This window comes from Lepisosteus platostomus, chromosome 13 (genome assembly GCF_059453375.1).
Source record: "Lepisosteus platostomus isolate fLepPlt1 chromosome 13, fLepPlt1.hap1, whole genome shotgun sequence".
NCBI lineage: Eukaryota > Metazoa > Chordata > Actinopteri > Semionotiformes > Lepisosteidae > Lepisosteus > Lepisosteus platostomus.
This window is the reverse complement of record NC_142623.1, coordinates 28,808,850-28,829,120: the sequence shown is the minus strand read 5'-3', so window position 1 is coordinate 28,829,120 and position 20,271 is coordinate 28,808,850. Positions and strand designations below refer to the sequence as shown.

The 20,271-nt window shown below is 37.2% G+C and overlaps 4 protein-coding genes across 11 annotated transcripts in view; 2 read left to right on the top strand and 2 right to left on the bottom strand.

The window, feature by feature from the left end:
* shroom1 (shroom family member 1) overlaps window positions 1–1,915 on the bottom strand; it is a 34,987-nt gene extending 33,072 nt beyond the window's left edge. For both annotated transcript variants that reach the window (XR_015926080.1, XM_088604027.1), the window contains exon 1: window positions 1,654–1,915. The gene's annotated coding sequence lies outside the window, so the exon portion shown is untranslated. The remainder of the gene's footprint in view (window positions 1–1,653) is intronic.
* A 5,465-nt stretch (window positions 1,916–7,380) lies between these two features.
* On the top strand, window positions 7,381–9,571 carry gdf9 (growth differentiation factor 9). Its single transcript, XM_088602315.1, has 2 exons — window positions 7,381–7,802; window positions 8,235–9,571. Exons 1-2 carry the CDS (start codon window positions 7,454–7,456, stop codon window positions 9,167–9,169), a joined length of 1,284 nt encoding a protein of 427 aa, XP_088458441.1. The 5' UTR covers window positions 7,381–7,453; the 3' UTR covers window positions 9,170–9,571.
* A 3,057-nt stretch (window positions 9,572–12,628) lies between these two features.
* On the top strand, window positions 12,629–14,229 carry uqcrq (ubiquinol-cytochrome c reductase, complex III subunit VII). The gene is made up of 3 exons (XM_088604026.1): window positions 12,629–12,778; window positions 13,582–13,752; window positions 14,041–14,229. Exons 2-3 carry the CDS (start codon window positions 13,599–13,601, stop codon window positions 14,133–14,135), a joined length of 249 nt encoding a protein of 82 aa, XP_088460152.1. The 5' UTR covers window positions 12,629–12,778; window positions 13,582–13,598; the 3' UTR covers window positions 14,136–14,229.
* Window positions 14,230–15,555: 1,326 nt separating this feature from the next.
* Window positions 15,556–20,271, bottom strand: part of aff4 (ALF transcription elongation factor 4) — a 32,311-nt gene continuing 27,595 nt past the window's right edge. For all 7 annotated transcript variants that reach the window (XM_088604020.1, XM_088604018.1, XM_088604021.1 and 4 more), the window contains one exon: window positions 15,556–20,104. In XM_088604020.1, coding sequence (XP_088460146.1) covers window positions 19,977–20,104 — 128 coding nt within the window. In that variant the 3' untranslated portion in view covers window positions 15,556–19,976. The remainder of the gene's footprint in view (window positions 20,105–20,271) is intronic.

The following is a 20,271-nucleotide window of genomic DNA, read 5'->3' as shown; positions in this document are numbered from 1 at the left end:
TACTGAGATAAAACTAAGAGAGATCTCCTAGCAAGTCTCTGAGATGGTTACAACCTTGGACAATAGTGTAGGCACCATAAAGTGCTCTGGCTGTCATCAGCTCTACCAGAGAGGACACAGAGGGAGTCAAGGTTTGCTCTGCACAAGCTATTCAGTTTCAGAAAAGGGACAAAACCAGGGTGTCCAATTCCTTCTAAATTAAACCACAACAGTAGTGTCATTTTTTCAGCTACTTTAAATTAAACATACAAATGTCATTAGCTGAAAAAAGGTACTCTACATTATTTAGCAAGTAAATGCTTTGCATTTATTTGACTGTGAAGGCAAGTTATTAAAAACACAACACAGAAGTTTTTTTTTTTCAACCATCCATTCAGACTACAATCCCGTCATGTTTTGTAGTCTTCTTAAGCAAGCAGTCAATTCATTCCACGGGTAAATTTCAAACAGACAATATTTGCCTAATTTGCCATTTTAAGCAGAAAACCTAGACCAGCAAGGAACGTTTTTAATTATGGTTGCTCAGCCGTCTCACTTTCACTGGCATTTGGTGTTTAAACTAATACTCAAGTGCTACTAATCGAACATTTTAGGAATCAACTGAAGCAAAAGCTAACTTTAATTGTGCCTGCAGATATCTTCGTAGTAGCTCAGATTTGGAAAAATTATAAATGACAACCAACCTACAAAACAGTCTTAATAAGAGTACAAAATGTAGTCAGAAAACGGCTACTGACTTCAGCCTAGGATATGCTTCGTATTTCTTCAGAAATATACGTAAAGCTTAACGGCATTCGAGATCAATATCTAAAAATGGGATATAATGCTAACTTAATTTAGACTAGATGCGCGGCTATGGACAAGAATTCTGCAAGGTGCATGAATTATTTCTCCGTGCTCACGTCCGACAAGTGAAGGTGCGATATCAGTTTGTTTTTATACTGTATACGTTCTAAATGTAGCGCAGAATAACCACTGAACTATACAGCTGGAGGACTATAATTTTAACTAGGTCTAAGAAAACCAAATGAAAACAAGTACTGTATGATTACTTATGATGCACCATTCTAATGTAAGGTGGGAAGATTTCAAAAGCGTTTATTATGGGTTCAATGCTAGTCTGTGTAGACCTTGAACTTTGATATACGTTTTTGCGATAGACAGACGGAGCTCAATCGCCTTCTTCTTCTCCTTTGCTCACAAAAAAATCTTACACAGATAGCTGCATTATTTAGCTATGCAAGAGGAAACGTTTTATATGGTCACAGTTTGAACCCAATATGTTCCTTCCTTCTCTGAGCTCTCTCGCTTGAAACTCATTTGTATAACGACCTGCTTGTTTGAAGAGTTTCGTTCGTAGAAGGATATCCTGTTCTAAAAGACAAATCTATTCTAACAAAACAATGAAACTCATAACAATGATGCTTAAATCGGGATAGTGGTTTTCTTAAAGGAAATGTTTACAATAGCATTTATTAAATGTTAATAGTACTGGCAGTTTACATACTACTTTTTCGTCTTCAAAATAACAGCGCTCCAACAAGATCCAGTTTTACTGAAATTTTTGACCCGAAACCGTATCACATGTTCAACAGAAAGCGCGACGAGTAGCGACACACTACAAACACACGATAACAAATTTCATAAACATACCTGGAATTTGCTTTTAAAAAATCTGGTTTCGTGTTCTGACAACAAAAGACGATAGCTTTTTTTTTTTAAACAAGATCAAGCACTTTTACTTTTAAGTTAAATTAAAACGGCAGAATCCCATAGACCTGATGTATACCTTACTAATAAACTTAAAAGTTTCGGTCTCTTTCGTTCTCTAAGTGCAGCAGTAGATCAGTAGATCTTGCAGAAAACTGCGGCTACCAACAGTATCAGTTTTCACTGTACTTCTCTGGCAGGAGCACAAACTCACAAAGGTAACCGAGTTACCGCTGAACCAATCAGCCACAGAGAGGCGGGGACAACACTGTAAAACGATGTTGGTCCCGGGGGTTGAGCATTGCTTCAGTAATCCCGATTTAAATGACCTGAACATGATTCACATGCTGTTATGAGCAGGAAACATGCTGGGTGTCTGATGCAGACATGACAGTTGCAGCTTATTTGCACTTTTAAGACCCGAAGGCAACAAACTACAAAACAAAGTAACAAGTAATAGGTTTATTCCATGCTGAAAAAAAGAAGAAAGAGAACACAACGTTTCGGCCGTGGAGCCTTCTTCAGGTGCCACACCTGAAGAAGGCTCCACGGCCGAAACGTTGTGTTCTCTTTCTTCTTTTTTTCAGCATGGAATAAACCTATTACTTGTTCCTTTGCAGCCTACGCATGCTGACGCAGCTACCCACCTGAACTACTACAAAACAAAGTATCGCTTTTGAGCGTGTTGTGGCTGTGTTAATGACTCAAGTGTTAATGTTGTTAACATTTTTTCGCTGGCAATGGTTAACTCTCTGCCAACACTGTAAAGTTACTGAAGGTCATACAACAGGTTTTAAATCGACATTTTCTAGCGTATCCAGAAAGCCCGATATTCCATCCTAGACTGGAGGGTTAACGAGGTTGGTGTGATCCTTCATAATATTTTCACCATTTTATTTCCGAATTAACCCCAGAGGCCACGTTTCACACTCCTTTTCTCGCTATGTAAACATGAAAACGTACGAACAGATGAGATAAGTGTAAACACCAACCCAAGTCTGGAAATAAACTGTTTATTTTACAACCACATGAAGTACTGGCAAAATATGAGTATGGTAATACTCAGTAGTGCCCCTCTTCGCCACCCTAAAGGCATAAAGGCGTTAAAGCGCTATGTGAACAAAACGGCTATCGTGTTGTGTGAGACTACAACCTGTTTCTGTCGTTGGACCATAAAGCATTTTTTACACCTGCGGTCTATACTACACCAAACCTGCCACCAGCTTTGTAGTAAACCTGTTTTCTGGAACTCTCTCATACACATTTGGCAAGAAGCGGCGAAGGGCACCAACCGAATATGTTAAATGTCTTAAACCCTCCTACCTTTCCAGTGTTGTGTTTTCAGAAGAAACAGATGCTCTTTCCAAACTTGGTTATTTATCTATATACACTCAAATAGCGAGTTAAATGTACAGTCACCGACATTCAGCTAGATACTAGCATATATATATATGAGTGCACAAGAGCAAAAGCAGTGGTTACATAAATGTATCAGTACGTATACCACAGTATAACCACTTCAAAAATGACATTCTTTCCAATTCTCCCAGGCTACCTAATCAGCAGTTGCAAAGCTCTGACTGCTACAGCTGAAGTACAGAAAGTAGTCGGCTTCTTAAATTAATAATGAAGACCTATTTTTAAACTGCAGCCAGTCCCTCATTTAACAGGCTCCCAGACAGCTGCAAATTGCATTCAAGGTTTCATCCTACAGGAAGAATGACAAGGACATAAATATTAAAATCTTTCAAGACCGATTCCATATCAGCTGATGAAACATTTCAAACATATTTTGAACTTGAACAAGTTACTGAAGATTATACGTAACAGAACATGGGACTGAATAATTTTGGCCTGTTCAGCTGGTGCCAATGGCCACACTCCTAAACATAGCAACACTACATTTCTGTGTTGCACAATGGCGCTGTAATTACTTTGCCTAATTAAGTTAAATAACCTTTGTACATGAAGGCTATACAAACCTCTTTGAATATAACTTTTGTTTGAGCAACGCGTGCAGCCTCAGCTGAACAGTATTTCTAATTCTACAGAGCCAGTGGCGGTATTTAACCTATTAAAATAAAGTCCCCTGCCTAACAGCTAATGACAGATCCTGTACCAAATCGCAATGCCATGTTCCTTATCAGGGGCACTGTCACGAAACAATCCAACCACTGTGCCACTTAAAAGGTGTGGGGTGTTATGGGGGGTTTTATGTTTTTTTAAAGAAACCGTGTTTCAGATGGAGGCTCGCTAGGATCTAACCCTGATTATTTAAGCACAACAGTCAAAGCTTAAAACTAGTCTTAACATAAGAATATAAGATCGACTCAAAATGGCTTAGGAACTCATAATGTTCATATTTATTGATTGAGTTTTTCTAGTTGTTCAGATGATGAAACCACCGAATCAAGCAGCTACTACAGTTCATACTGTCTAGACGAGCACATCTATATCTTTATGTTCAAGAGCTATTGCGTTGAGAAATTTAATTCACAACTGCCTTATCTTATACTTCCAACAGATGGCGGTCTGTGCCACGCTTAGCTACTGCGATTCCAGAGATATGCGCACAATCTTTTAATTTAAGTGATTAATCGCTTTACAAAAAGTTACTTTAGCATCATAAGAACTCACATCTTCCACTGTATTTGTTATGCTTTGTTTAGCAAAACATATCCTACATAATATTTCATCAGGATAAGGAGGGAAACGCGTGATTTCATCACTTTTAATAATTAATTGCGGTAATGAAAACAGATTGATTAAATATTACAATGATGAAATATTTCAAACTTGGATCTCCAACATTTAAACACGTTCTTAGTTTTGTGTCACAGTAAGAAATTTAAATATTCATGTTTTCGGATCCTCTTTGGTGTACAGACATAGCACAAATAAATGATTACACAGATAATGCAAGACAAGTATCCAAATGTATGTTTTCTTAAAAGGTCAACATGTTTCAAGTGAGTAAAGAAAAAATGGAGATAGCTTGTCATTTCTTAATATTATCATCTCATTTTTAATAACCAATGAGTTTTGACTCTGCTTAACAATTTGGCCTGAAACCCATGAGGTCACGTTTTTGGCACAGTATGAAAGAATAAGGTTTACTCTTTTTTATTTGATAAATGTCTAGAACTGAAATTAAACACCTGCTAAAGTATGAGGACAGTCTGAAAGACACATTTCTCTGTTTTTGTAAGCTATGAAATGTCAAATGCTGCCATGCCAAAGTTCATCACTATTCAAATAATGAACCTCTGTTTCAGTATGGACACATGCAGCCAAGACCCCAAACTGCTTAGGATTTAATTAACTTCTTGTTACAGGGAGAAATAGTTTGGGTTGACATTTGTCAATTTAATTAAATGACCTTATATCACACAGTGTGATCTTCAATGTCTAGGAATATTACTGTGAACAACAATTCACAGAACACATGAAACCTCAGAGGAGGGAATACAACTATATATACACAAAAATAGTACATTTCTTTTTGCGTGATTTGAAGCACCAAATACACTACATTGCCTGCGAAAAGACCATACCTCCTCCCAATGATCAGGTGTTTTGCCTGTCTGCAGCTGATGTGAGGAAGGAACTAGCAAAAGTTAACCCACATAAGGCTGCTGGACCTGACAATATACCTGGTTGCGTGCTCAAGGAATGTGCAGCACAGTTACCTGATGTTTTTACAGACATTTTTAATATCTCCCTGTGCCAGGCGGTCATGCCTGTATGTTTCAAGACTACCATGATTAAACCAGTGCCGAAGACGTCTACTGTGCCCTGTCTAAATGACTATCGCCCCGTGGCACTCACACCACTTGAAGTGAATTATATAAGTGTCCCTGGATAAGAAGGACACTTATGTAAGAATGCTGTTCATTGACTTCAGTTCCGCATTCAACACAATGATCCCCCAGAAACTGATAGAAAAACTGAGCTTGCTGAACCTTTACACCTCCCTCCGTAACTGGACCCTGGACTTTCTGACCAAGAGACCTCAGACAGTCCAGACTGGAAACAACGTCTCTAGTACCACGAACCCCCCAGGGCTGTGTACTCAGCCAACTCCTGCTCACGCGGATGACTCATGACTGCACTGCTAAGCACAGTGCAAATTACATCATCAAGTTTGCTGATGACATGACAGTGGTGGGCCTCATTAGTGACAATGACTGCGGCGACTGAGAAGGGCAAATCTCTTCCCCCCATACTATCCACATTCTATAGAGGTACCATCGAGAACATCTTGACCAACTGCATCATTGTTTGGTTTGGGAATTGTAAGGTCTCAGACCGCAAGTCCCTGCAACGAATTGTCAATACAGCAGGAAACATCATTAGAGCCTCCCTTCCATCCTTTCAGGACATATACCACAAACACTGCACACACAAAGCCTCCAGACAATCCCTCCCACCCCTCCTGCAACCTCTTTGCCCTCCTACCATCTGGTAAAAGATATCGAAGTATATATGCCATCTCCACCAGACTCCATAATAGCTTTTTTCCACATGCTGTTAGGCTCCTCAACACCCTGGTACCTACTGCACCTACACCAAATCTGGAAACTTAGTTCTTTTTTGCCTAATGTCAAGCATACTGTCTGATGTATTCTTTGCACAATCTTGTGAAGTAAATCGCACTATGCACATTGCACTTTATGTACCCTGTACCCTGTCAGAAATGTCTTTGTCTACATTGTCTATAGCATTGTCTTGTCAGTGTCTGTATTTACACCGTAGACCTGGAGAACGATATCTCACTCCTCTGTATACTTGTATATGGCTGGACTGACAAATAAACTTGAACTTGAACTTACCTCTGTTTAACACAGGGATCTCAAACCCAGTTCCTGGAGGGCCCAGAACCTGGTGTCTTGACATTTTTGTTCCACCACAGTTCTCTTATGTAGTTGGTCCAATGATTTCGTTAATCACAAAACTGTAATATCTTTAATTGCTAAACATGTTTTTATGGGTTAAGTACATTTCATGATGTGAATGTAGTGAGTAATCACTGTAAATGACTTGAAAAAAATCCCATCTATGTTTAAGACATTAACTAGGCAAAGTGTTTAACTGACTACACAGGTTGAAAGAAAAAGCAGAAGACACTAGGCCCTCCAGGATTTGAGTTTGAGATTGTCTAGTTTATCTTAATAACAAGGTCTTTCTATATTATCGGTAACCTCTCATTAGCTGTAGAGAAGCCCTGGTCACTCCTGCGTGTTTGTCGGCTTCAGTGCTCACGATCTGAAAATATACAAGTTATTTTACTATTATCGCCGATTCTGTCGCTGGTTAACTTGATTACAGCTACAGTACTGGCAATGCTGGAACAGATATGAAACCCACCGCAATCAACCGGTGGAAAAGTTCACCAACGTTTCAGAAAGCTTGCTGTAGAGGTTTATATTGAGTCCTGTGATCTGCAGTAAATTTAATGAACGCAGAGAGCTGATCTGCGCATACAGACCGCTTATTAAATGTGAAAACGTATCTTTAAATAGAACTAGAAAGCAAACTAAACACTAAGGTTGTCATATTCATCCACCACAAAACAACGAAAATCCGAGGACGTGCCATTTATCAAGTCCAAGGTTTTGTGATTAGCGAGACTTCGCTTAATTACTCACACCTGACGAGTTTAAAGCGGCGCAAGCACAGGTTGGCTATTCCTTGGTGTTGGTCGTGGAGCTCTCTATAGACTTCCATTCATTGTTTTAAAACAATGGGGATCGGTCTAGCTCTGTGTTTATTTTCTTGCCTTGTTTTATCCGGAGTACTAGGTGTATATGTTCCCAGATCATCACAAACAACTGCAAGTGGCTCGGACGACGAACCTAAGGGTTCTTTTGATTATCATGGTAGCATACTGTCCTCACTACTAAAAGCATTATCCGAAAAAGACGACTGGATAGATCCTACGCCGAGACAGAGGCCCGATTCCAAATATGTCTCATACATGAAAAGACTGTATAGGATGTCTGCGAAACATGGGCCTCGGGGTCATAAAAGTCACCTGTACAACACGGTGAGGTTGTTTACTCCGCGCGATGAGTGTCTGAAACGGGGAAAAGGTGAGCGATCTTTATCTAATACTTTGACTGTTAGTCTAACTATTTTTTTTTCTCCTGAGCAACATGGTATTGGAAATAAACCTACTGACTTTATGGCTCGTCTGCGCTTCGCAGATTTACCGTTTAAGTGGCTGTATGTTAGATTTTCCTTTTTCGGTTCGGTTTGTTTTGCTGGAGGGTTTACAGAGTAATTAATTCAGATCCCCGACTACTGAAATAGTTCTGGATGTTTTAAAGTTACTAAATACAATTAAACTGCAGTCTGTTAATAATTGTCATTATGTCACTGGCATTGCACACTGAGTATGTTGAAACGACGCACGTTGTGGTTTTGAGATGCAACAGTATGTGCGTAAAATTCGTACAGATCAGTTTTATAATGGTAAAGCTTATGTATTTCTCTTAATGGTTGTTCTGGATTGTTTCCTACAGAGTTATTCACAGGAGACCTTTCTTATAACTTGGACCGTCTAAGAGCCCAGGAGCTTCTTCTGAAGTCTGTGCTGTTGTATTGGTTTGACAAAGATAACGTGAGTCACCTCACTTCCATCTGCCATTTGGACATCAAAGAACAGGAGCTTCCTGACCAACAAGTGTGTTCCAGTGATCAGGGCTCTTTCAGTTTCCCTGTTCAAATTGAAAGGAGAAATCGGAGAAAATGGATTGAGGTTGACGTCACATCTTTCCTTCAGCCCCTTATCAAATTCCAGAGGAAGAGCATCCACCTGGTCGCCAATTTGACCTGTATTGGGGAAGGAGGAGGGAGAGCTCCTCTTGAGCTTTCTTTGAAGTCGCCGTCCCTCCTTCTGTATCTTAACGACACCAGTGAACTGGCTCATCAGCGGCGCTCCGGATCTGTCAACGCAGCGAAACCGGAAACCCCACGGCAAAGCTTAGACGCCGGCATCTTTGAAACTCGGTCCCGCCTACATGTGGGAAAAAGGTCTTTGCGGACCAGAAGAAACTTGGTTCAAGGTGAAGCGGGTCTCCCTGACCCGACGGCTACGACCGTTAGTCTTTTTCGCCACTTTCAAAAGTACGACTTTCCAACAGATGAGTGTGAGCTCCATGATTTCAGAGTAAGCTTTAGTCAGCTCAAGTTGGACCACTGGATAATTGCTCCCCACAGATACAACCCCCGTTACTGCAAAGGGGTTTGCCCAGGGGCTGTGGGTTACCATTATGGCTCCCCAGTTCATACCGTGGTGCAGAACATCATTTATGAAAAGCTGGATTCTTCTGTACCCAAGCCATCATGTGTGCCATCAGAGTATAGCCCCCTGAGTGTTTTAACCATAGAAAATGACGGCTCCATTGCTTATAAGGAATATGAAGAGATGATCGCTACTAAATGTACTTGTCGCTAGATCACTAGAAATGGCTTAAAGAATTGGAAGGATTGGGCTAAATTATTTCACCACGACCGTGTCATCAACCTGTTACCAAATTGTTGTTGCAAATTATGGAAATGTGTCTCTTAAACTAATGGAAAAATAGTTTTTTTTATTGTGCACAGAGTTACATATTTTGAAAAGACATTGGGTCATGCTGCAAATAATATCTAGAACAGAAGAATTTACTTAAAGTAATTTTGTTTGCCAGAATAAAATATATATATATATTTTAGCCAAATGGGGAAAGTTGAATAAGATGGTAAAATGTTTTTTCTGTTATTTTGTTTTTCAGATGTATAATTTATTGACTTTGCAATGAAATGGAGATATTGTACATGGTTACAAAAGTAAGAAATTTCCTTTCCTTTTGATTTATCATTATGGATGTTCTTTTATTCTTGTTTTTGGTTTACTGTTTTTCATTTTGTTTTTGTTGAGGTTGGCAAATTTTTAAGTAAAATGTTCTGGACACTATAATGAGATTTTAGTCCTCTTAACTCTTCCAAATATTTTTACTGTGATTTTATACTGGGAATACAGATGGTTGTCTTGTGGACAACCGTGTTCTATTCTTAATGTCCAGACTTAAAGTTGTCTTTTTATGTGGACAACTAATTTGTCAAGCTTTATTTAATATTCTCAGCTATGAAATTACCGTAAATAGAATGAAAGCATTTAATTGGGTACATGCATGTCTTTGACATTATATATTTATATGTTTAATTGAGGTTTATAATGCCCATTTTTGGCTGATCATTTCTGATTTCACAACAAAATTAAGTGTACCAAACAATAATATATTTTGTAATATTCCAAAGAATAAATTTAAGCAGACTTTAACCTCTGTGTTTTCTCATTCCGTGTGCGGTAGTCTAGTTCTTAAGCAGCACATTTTTAGGCAAGCATAGATTTACCCAATTGTCACATCCTTTTCTAGAAGGTTCAGTGTGTCTTTTTTCTAAAGCAACAGCAGGACCTGAGAAAGTGGGAAGCTAGTAAATTAGTCCTAGTTAATGAGTAATAAAAGCAGGTCTAGCTCATTTAAAGCTGTCTTAGAATAAAAATTCTTACCCATACTGGCCCCCCCAGGAGCAAGATTGGACAGCTCTAGATTTAACTAATCCTCCCAATGTCTTATTTGGGTTTCCTCTACTTGTAAAATTGACAGCCTCATGGTCTCTTTATACAATGTTTTTTTCACAGAAAATACATTAAAGGCAGAGTTTCTTAAGTCAACTAACTACATTCCTGCCTACTTTGTTGGCTTATGTATCATATTTTTATATCTGAATACCTGTGATTCATGATATATTTGAATATATCAAGTATATCGTGAACAAGAGGGCCCATGTTTGCCTAAAAGCCAACACAGCCTACCACCAACAAAACCGTATTCCTACTGTCAAGCATGGTGGTGGGAGTGTCCTGGTAGGGGGCTGTTTTTCTTACTCTGGTCCTGGGCAACTTGATATAATTGAGGGAATCATGAATTCTGAGAAATATCAAGGGATTCTTGAGAAGAATGTCAGTCCGTCAGTTCGAAAACTCAAGCTGGGCACAAAGTGGATGTTTCAACAAGACAAAAATCCTAAACATTCAAGTAAGCCCACTAAAGAATGGCTTAGGAAGAAGAGGTGCAGTGTCTTGGAATGGCCAAGCCAAAGCCCTGACCTGAATCCTATTGAAATGCTGTGGCAGGACCTGACGAGGGGCTGTTCATCCAAGACATCCTTCAAACCTCACAGAGCTGGTGCAGTTTTGTAAAGAGGAGTGGGGAAAAAATCCCTCCAGCGAGATGTCAGAGACTGATAATTGGTTATAGGAGGCGACTGTGCAAAGTTATACTGTCTTTCTCACCTGAAGAAGGCTCCATGGCCGAAAAACGTTGTTTTCTTTCTTCTCTTTTCAGCATGGAATAAACCTATTACTTGTCCCTGTGTGAAGTTATTGCTGCTAAAGGTGACACAAGTTATTGACTGAAAAGGGTTCATTTACTTTGCACACAAGGATATCTGGTTTTATTTTAAATAGCATAGTCTAATAATCTGAGTTCATATCCCTTTTTATGTGTGGGAAGTCTTTATTAAGGATATTCATTAAGAGTTCAGGTTCATATAATATCTAAATTAATTACCACCTTGAAGGGTTCACAAACTTTCAAGCATGACTGTATGTAGTATAGTGTTTCTTTTGAAGCTCAGTATCCATGTCACAGGGGGTTTTATAGGTGATTATCAATGAGGACGTACTCTTTTAGTTTTCTGTTGTGCATGAAAGGACAGGTCGCCAGTGTAAACGAGCGTTTATTCCTGTATGACATCTGGTTAAACAAAGGACTAAACATTAACTCGCCCACCTTGCATGGACAACACCACAAACTAAATAATCAAGACTAAACACGTATAATTTTGCGGAAATACGACACAATTGCTTCATATTTCTTGTTATGATCAACTTTTACGGTTTCTGTATCTTACACTGCCATTGTCTAGTATTTAATGTTAATTGCATGGTCATTTTTATTACTTTTCTGTTATTAGCAGCAGCCGATTAATTAAAATGTAGCTTAACTGAACCTAACAATAGTCCTAGACATTTTTACTTACGTTGACATTAAGCACTCGATTTATAGTAATCGTTATGTTTGTGAAAACACCAGCAATATAACCAGTGTTATTATAAAATCTAGTACAGTACCGACAAACACCACCACTATTACTCAATATAAAGTCGCGAAACCTGTACAGGAAGTGACGATATACGCAATTCATTTTGCTCTGGAAGTTCTTATGTCCTTTAAACGAGGCTGGTTACACACCTGGTTTAAGGGATACAACCTTCTACATAATCAAGTTGATAACAGAAAAGTAGGAATGATGATTCCCTCACGAAGACAGCTAAAAAGAATGATTGGATGGAAATGTAATTATATTTTTAAAAAACGTAATACAATATTATTTATAGAAATAGAAACCTCAATCCCCCTCATCGAAAAAAAGAAATATTCATACTCTAGAAAGTATCTTACCTTATAATGTTATCCATATCGATAATAACTAAATGAGTGAATTGGGTGCAATATGGTTGGGATAAGCCACTGATAGATCACACATAAGAATCTTAGTGTGATCCTCACTCATCCTGTGTCTGAAGTTGATGATACACGTTATGCTTAATAATGCTTAACAATGATCATTTTCTATCGTTTGACTGAGACATTTTCCTTAGTATTTTTTTTTGTGTAGAAGATGTCGCTAGTGCATCTCTGATGGCAACAGCATATCCGGCTAATGCTGCAAAATCTGTTCAAGCTCTATTCACTTTTGTAGAAGAGCTGGCAGAAATTTTCTATATCTCCGCATGTTGAAATGTTCATTTGAACTTTTAATTGAATCTAATTGTCTGCTCTCTGCTTTTATGTAACGAGTTTTCCCGTTGTCCTCGCAGCGAGCCGGAAATAATGTGAAACATCCTGAACACTCGCGAAGCATGGAAACCACATTCCGAGAGAAATGCGGTTCTGATACTTAAACCAAGACTGTGCCATACGTCAGACCGCGGTTCGCCATTAGAGACAAGGAGGTAAGATGTTTTTTAGATGTTTAACATGTAAAAAACTGTAAAACGCGAATAATAAGATCAGTTAATAGTATCTGCAGTCTACCGCATTGCTGAGTATTTTAATATTGTTTGTGTTTGGTTGACGACTTGGAATTCTAGTTTCAATTTTTCCGCAGATCAAAGTCAAAGCAAGGTCTTTTGGAGCTGAATAGCACGTCTAAATTGTAGACTGCAGTGCTAGTTTTTCGAAAGGAATCGGCCTACTTGTCTCCTTAAAAGATCCAAATGCCATTTTTCATACAAATGCTCATCATATTGGTCTGTCCTTTCACATTGTGTGATTTTGTTTGTGCTTTAGTTGTGACTGTAGTTGTAAATTGCACGAAAATCACACGCGGATTTCACACTAAATCGAAAATTATAGAATATCTAAATTAGAGTTTTAAATTGGAGTTTATTGAGAGGAGAGGGACTGTTTAAAGCCTATGGACTTCATTAAAAACTACGTAACATAAAAGTGAATGAATGCCCTTTTAACATATATCTGCATATGTGTTTGGTATCCCTCACTCTGTTTTTTTTTTTTTTGCTTGATATGATTGTCAGGTATTAAGACATTTGTATACTGGTAAAACCAAAACTAAAATATCAGTAATATCGACTGTGTTGTGGGTTTCTTTGTATTTAAAATTAGATTTAGACGTGCAGACGTTTTTTTTTCCTCCGAGGTGATTATATTTAAAATTCATTAAGCTGTGCATGATTTTTGTTTTTTAACAATTGTTTGATGGACTGTGAGACCGAACATCACCTTTGTGTTCCAGATTATTTTCCTGAGAAAATGGGCCGACACTTCGGAGACCTGTCCAGAATCAGGCATATCATCACTTACACCCTGTCTCCCTTCGAACAGAAGGCGTTTCCCAACTACTTTTCCAAAGGAATCCCCAATGTGTGGAGACGGTTCAGATCGCAGGTGTTTAAAGTTGCACCTCGTAAGTATAGGTGAAGTTATTGAATTTCTCAGGTTGGAACTGCAGACGCAGATGAAGAGTTTTCTTTACAGCGAAACGCGATCTGAAAACCCACTAAGTGGGTTTTTTAAAAAGTTCGAAATCGAGTTAATGACATAAACGTCTTCGATTACAGGATTAGACCAATGTTGTCTTTGGACTGCATAGAGATAAACAGTATTCCTGGTATTAACCTGCATAGTGGGTGCAGAATTCATGGAAATGAAAACGTTCACCTTGTAAAGTTATCTTTTCCCTGTCTTTCTATAGCATTTGTGCTGATGTATCTGACCTACACTTGGGGAAACCAAGTATATGAACAAGGAAAGAGGAAGAACCCAGCTGACTATGAGAATGACCAGTGAATTCCAGTCTAATCATCTTCTACCTTCACAACCCTATTGGGTTATGTTTCATGTGTCCTTAATCTGTGCAAAATAAAGGAAATATTTATTACTACTCTGTCCGCTTGCAAGTATATGCATCATGCTTAGAACATATTACCACACAGCTTTTATGTATTGTGGGGGGGGGGAACTAAAAGTAATTCAGAAGAAATGTTTACAGTAGGGTTTGAGAAAAAAATCACTCATACTTCACTATGGCTATATGGAGTTCACTGATGTCTTATTTCTTTCTATCCCACCTCTACCTCCTGGTTGATCAATCCCTTTTCACACTGCACACACAGAGGTAAATGTTTTCCCACTTGTGATGCTTTAAACACTATAAAGTTGATTTAATATTACACTTTCTTCCTCTGGAAGACTTGTTCCAGCTGAGGAATTTAAGTTTCATGAAAAGCTCAACACATTCAGAACTGGGCTTAAGCTTGTGTTTGAAATACAAGCCTATTTGGCCCTATCTCATTCACTGGTACTCATGCCTTTCTTTGAAGGGGAAATCGTTGGAATGAAAACCACTTCAGGGTAAAAAAACGATTGTGCCTCAATTCTAGGGTTCAGTTCTGAGCTCGGAAATTGTGGAATATATTGTGCCCATGTGTCCCTGTGGATTTTTTATAAGGTGCTTGCTTACATTTCTTCCCACTTACCAGAGCTATGCTGGCTAAAGTGACAGACTTTGACCCTGCTGAGGAGTCTTGTTATGTGATCTTAGTCCCATCTTGCATCCTGTGCTTTTAGGATCTGCTCCAGCTTACCTTCACTCTTACTGGTAATGGTGCGAGAGAAGTGCCTTGCTAAATGGCTTAACAGCAGTCCCCCCCACCCAGAAGCTTAAGACAAGTTCAACGGCCCTAAGCAACACTTCACCTGCTACAGCACTAGCACTGTGCTCCATGTTTTGCTTTTTGGTTAAAAAAGAACAATAGGAATCCAAGGTAACCGAACATGCATGAGTAGAAAATAGTGTACCGGGATTCATGGGATTGACTTAAACTATTGTTAATGACCATGGTAATACATTATTTTATTTTTAACAGTTTCACTTAACTAGAAGGGAAGATGCAGCCACAATATAAGCATTGCCATTTTCAGTGTTGCAAATATCTCCATGAGGTGTGAATGTGGACCACTGACGTGAGATAAATCATTTATCATATACGTCTCTTATAGTGACCTTTGAATTTTTCTAACCACAATTTAGAGGTTTTATAGATAATGACAAAACTCAATCACAATTGATTCATTGCTGGAACACAAAATTGCTTTTGTTGTATATGTTTTGCCTTTTTGTTCCCTTTCACCCAAATGAAAAGTCACTGAAAGAATTACTCTAGCCTACACATTGAGGTTTTTTTTATTAAACATAAGAACAAGTGGATCCCAAGAATTATAAAGTTTATTAATACAGAAAATCTACTCGAGTTATTGAACTTACAGGAGGTTACAGTTCTAGCATTTTACAAAGCATTTGTCTGATGTTATAAAGCTGAATTCTTTACATATTAAAACGTGGTAACCTTTTACCAAATATTTAAGTTGTGCTATTGTATTAAAAAATACACAAAATGTGAGATACAGACATTCTAAAACTTTACTGTATAGTTTTTTCAATACAACAAAATACAAAGAATATACATGACTCAGAAAACTTAATTACAAGTTCTATAATACTCAGTTCACAATTTTTAAATTACATTTTCAATATAGTTTTATTGAATATGAATCCAAGAGTACCTCTGTTGAAACATATTGCATTCATAATATATAATTTTATATATTTTTTAAAATAATCCACAGTTTCCACTCTGCATTTGTTAAGCTGCTGCTGATGGCAGCTTTTAAGACAGTTATGAAAGAGCGAACAACAAACGTCAAACTTCAATACACCTAAAACGCACTGACATAATCGCACCCAATGCCTGTTCCCGACTTGTTTGCAACGGTGACTTTCCGCAAACTTTGAACATGAAAATGATATGGCAGACTCTGCACATCACATTTTCCCACTCTTCCAGTTGGTAAAACTGTGACAGATATCCATTAAATGGATTCGCAAACTGTTTATCTACAAAATATCACAGATATACACCTTTTTCAGTGTTCAGAGACAACATAACACTGAATAAGGAACATACAGAAAATAAAGACTTAAAAAACTATTAAAGAAGTTGTGTTTCATGTTTATACACACACAAACTTTAAAATGACCCACACAGAACAGAATTGTGTCTGCAAATAAGTGTACATATGTGTTTTGACTAGAATTTACATGTATTCTGAATAGAAATGCTGAGTAGAATTACAAATTGATCTTAAAAGAAATATATACATTATATACACTTTTTAAATAAAAACATGCAAGTATAATAAGGTCATTTCATTTTTCTGTGGGATTTCAAAGTGTTTTACTACCCTGGTTTTCATATATAGGTAAGAAAAGAAAAAAGTTGTGTATCTTAAAGCACAAAGCCCTGACATGAGGGCTATAAAAACGAGCAACAAGTTTTCTTTCTTAGAACTCATTATCTTAATAAGATATGGGGAAAATAAATACTTTTTAGAGTGATTGTAAATGAAAACTTAAAAATAAAATGTTTAATATAAACCATTTTATCAGTTTCATGCGCTTGGGCCAGCTTTCACAAGTGTAAGATAGATCTACACTGAAATAGCTTTGCCAGTGTGTATAGAGTTACAGAGGAGAGGGCACAATGTTAAATAGCAGCCTTGCAAACTGAACAATTCAATTAAGAACATCCATAGATATACCTAATTGCAATGATAGTTGGTGGGTTTACAACTGAATTGTAAATAATTTAATTAAAATCAAATAGAATCATTGAAATGTTTAATGTTCTGTAGAAAAGCTGCATAATTATTTCTCCTATCCCTACAAACCCTTAGAAGAATAATAGGAACCCCAAAAAACAAAGGGTGTCAGTGACCAAAGTGGAAATGTTCTGTGCAAGCCACAGCAGATTAAGAACAAACGTTTTAAACTTTTGTGAAACATTTGGGTGACCAAAACAACCATTTCTAAACCAAGCATTAAAAAAAATATTTAGAACAGTGAAACTGAAAAGGCATATCTAAAATCTTTCAACCTGTTTCATTAATATATTGCATCAATTCCAATGTGCGATAAGGTTTTATCAAATGCTATTTTTACACAATTTGTACGCATAAACTGCAATAACTCCTTCAGTTTAGGATCCATCTTCTACAACCAATTTTAAGATCTCAAAAAACTTGAAATGTTACAAGGAAAATACTTTTATATTCAAGCAAACTTTTTAAAACCTCTTTTCTTTAAACTCTTTTATAAGTACCATATTAATATCCAACAAAATATCACTTAATAGAGAAACATCAGCTGTTTCTGGGTCTCTCAACAGATGCATAACTGTACACGTCCGATTTGAGTTGACCGAGGTTGAGCTGTCCGGTTTGCACACCTGAGATGCGTTAAGGGATATTTTAGCTTGCGGTTTTAAATTCATTTTCAAAAAGCATTGGATTTGTTAGTGATGGACATGGAGCAAGAAATGTGTCTTGAAAAGAGCAAACCTGCAGTCTGGCAATCATTTGCTGTTACAGACTAAGTGAAAAACGTTGGTGCAGCAAAATATACAGACTGCAGGAGCCTGCTGTGGTTTGATTCAGTTACGACTGAAACTCCCCAAGGTTTTTGAAAAACCTAGAGGGCTAAAATGAAGCAACAGTACTTAATGAAGCAACTTTGGCTCCTATGACATTAATTGTCAAATCAGGTATGGTAACTACACACTGTATGGACACCAATAATTACAATGTCTTAATCTTTGCAAAAGTTTCACAAACCTTTAGAAGGTCTGTAAGCCCTTGACCTCATGAACCTGTGCAGTCACTTGATTACACTGGAGCTGCAGTTAAAAAATAAGGATTTTACTATTTACTTGTCTTACAAAGTCTTAATTTCATGTCCCTTTGTTGAAGTTTGTAGCAAAATAGTATTTACTAGATCATATTTCAGTCATTTATATATTTTATTCCAAAAACATGATTCTACTGTCTTTGGTGTAGACTCACATTAGAATTAAAGGTGTCCAACATTCAGAAGACACTGCTGTCCTTTTAATACTTTATTAATTGTTTGGTAAGGAATCGGTCCACCCCTTAGGGTTTGGCCAGCAGCTGGGTCTAACTGGTGTCTAATAACTACATTAAGATCCCAGTACATCTTTATTCCTCTGCACTGGAATGACCATCTATTGCTTCCATTTCTTAGAATAATCTGAAAACTGTGGGTGATTCTGTATAATCTATGTTTATATTAGATTTTCCGAATATTACGATCCTACTTGAAGAATGGGAAGAACACACATTTCTTTTATAATATTAAAGCGCAAAAAACCCTTTAGTAATATTTATCTTGGTTCTTGATACTATATTGCTGAAAACAAATAAATATTGATTGGCTTCCCACACCATGATATTAAACTCCATTTAGAATTTCACTGCAAATTTTGGCAGAACAACTCAGATAGACAGTAGAGATACAAAGTGACAAGATGTATTCCAGGGCATTCTGACAAATGAACAATTAAGTTAAAGGTTAAATAGGTAGTTAATAATGAAGATTTTGGTGGCACATCTAGCCACATTGTAAGATTCTGGAAAAGAAAAAGTAAATGTGTACATGGATGTAGTTTTAGTACTTAAACAGCATTATGTACAATGATACTGTGCACACAAAAGAGTATACATAAACAGATCCATCAACTAATGGGCCATTCTCCTTCCAGTATATTAAATACAAGGCACCAAAACAACAGATATGCAAAGAAAGACGAAATATTAGTTTAAAGCACCTTTGGTTAAAAGAGGTACTTTGGTTAAAATAGAAATTCAGAAGCAGCTCTTAAAAGTTTATAATGCATATGATGTGGGCCAATTTACTTAATTAATTTTAATTAGAAATTTAATCCCATGGAGTTAAATAAGTGATGGGCATCACAATGAAACATGCTAAACAAAACTGCTTACCCTGCATTAGCTTCATAGACTGCGATAGAAATATTAACTATTATAATCTTATTGCCTTTCCTGTGAAAACAAAACCAACACTCAAATGATACCAAGATCTTATGTTATACTATTCTTTAAAACCACTAAGCAGCTTTTACAAATGATCTCAGACAGACCAAAAGTCTTACCAAAGTCTGAATGTGCCTATTGTAATACTCTTTAAAGGAATTTAGCTTTTTAAAAATAATTTACTATAACATTTGATACATCTAACCACTACAATTATACACTCATAAGAGGTTCCTTAATTATGATTACTACAGATGTTAAAGGACCACAACAGATGACATATTACACAAAAATATTTTTAAAAGAAAGGAAATTATAGCTGTTACCAAAGATATTTCACTATTTTTTTTTACACAAAATACACTTTTGATAAAAATTGCATTTGGGACAATATCCCATTAAAACAAATTTAAGCAGAAATCTGCATACACCCTGTCGGAATAAAATCATCTTTACAGGATACCCAAGTGAAAAAATGGCTTAAGCCAACAAAAAGATGGCTTTTCATTTACAGACCCCAAAAGCAACTGACAGACAAGAGTGCAGAAAGAATTCTTAAATATAAAGTTGTTTTTTGTATAGGAAGGATTTGCCCTTTTGTAACTTCTTATAGCCTTCTATTTTTTTGGCAAAATCTGATATAAAATGGACACAGTGTTATGGATACATCTGAGGCAGTTAAGCTTATATGAACAAAACATCAACAAGTCCCGATTCCAGCCTCTATGGTATAAGCTTGGCATCTAGTCGAAGCCAGTGCAAGCCCTGTCGAGTATAACGAACCAAGTCCGTCATAGTGCTGGTATTGAAGATCAGGGGGGTCATCACCTTATCCAGCTCGGTGAAAAAATCTGAAATAGGGGACACTTGGAATAAGAACACAGACAAAGCAACACTCAAGTACACAGGTTCTTCCCAACACCTTAATCTGTGGTTTCTCAAGGTACAGATTTTTACACACACACGCAATAGAAAACCAAAACTCTGTTTCTCTCAGATTAAAGACGGAATACTCTTG